At 74.2% G+C, this 686-nt stretch overlaps 1 protein-coding gene across 1 annotated transcript in view; it reads right to left on the reverse strand.

Moving 5' to 3' along the window:
* Positions 1-686, reverse strand: part of H696_03580 (hypothetical protein) — a gene marked incomplete at both ends in the record, with an annotated part of 3,156 nt that overhangs the window by 1,446 nt on the left and 1,024 nt on the right. Inside the window, one exon of the mRNA XM_009497450.1 lies at positions 42-625. Within this exon, the coding sequence (XP_009495725.1) occupies positions 42-625 (584 nt within the window). The remainder of the gene's footprint in view (positions 1-41; positions 626-686) is intronic.

Below are 686 nucleotides of genomic sequence, written 5' to 3' on the forward strand. Positions count from 1 at the left end.
GGGCGAGGGACGGCCCCGGCGTCAGGGCCCCCGGAGCAGACCGTCGACGAGAAGACCGGCGGCAGGCTGGGCGAACCGGGGCTACTGACCGGGGGCGAGGCGTCTCCCGGGAGGAGTGAAGACCCGGGGCCGGTGGCGCCGGCGGACGGAGTGAGCCCGGTGGCGGCGGTTGGGGAGGCCCCGACGGCCGGGCTGCCCGGCGCCCCGGCACCCGGAGACGAATGCCCCGGTCCCGGCGGCGAGTGCCCCGGCGAGGGGAAGCCCGATCCGCCGGGGGCCGATGTCGCGGACGACGAGGACGCCGCAAAAGCCAGGACCGGCACATGGCCGACGGCCGGCGGTGCGCGCAGGCTCAGCCGCGTGCCCGGGGTCGCATCCTCCAAGGAACACCGTGGCGGAGGGACATCCTCCTGGGCAGGGGGGTCCACCAGCGGCGTGGCGGCGTACGCCCGTCGCCGGGCCTGCAGCGTCGGGGTCTCAATGTCGGACCGGTCGTCGCTGGGCGAGTGCGTTAGCTCAAAGCTATTCATCAAGGGGAGCCGGGCTCCGGGACCGGATGGCTTGGCCCGCGGCCCGGCATCGCGCGGACGCGGAGTTGCCAGCACATCGCGACCGCTGTCAAAGGCTGGTCGAGCGTGGGGAAAGGTTGTCAGAGTCAGTATCCATGCAGAGGGGAGGGGGGGAGG

Source organism: Fonticula alba (assembly GCF_000388065.1).
Source record: "Fonticula alba strain ATCC 38817 unplaced genomic scaffold supercont2.5, whole genome shotgun sequence".
In the NCBI taxonomy this organism is placed as follows: domain Eukaryota; order Rotosphaerida; family Fonticulaceae; genus Fonticula; species Fonticula alba.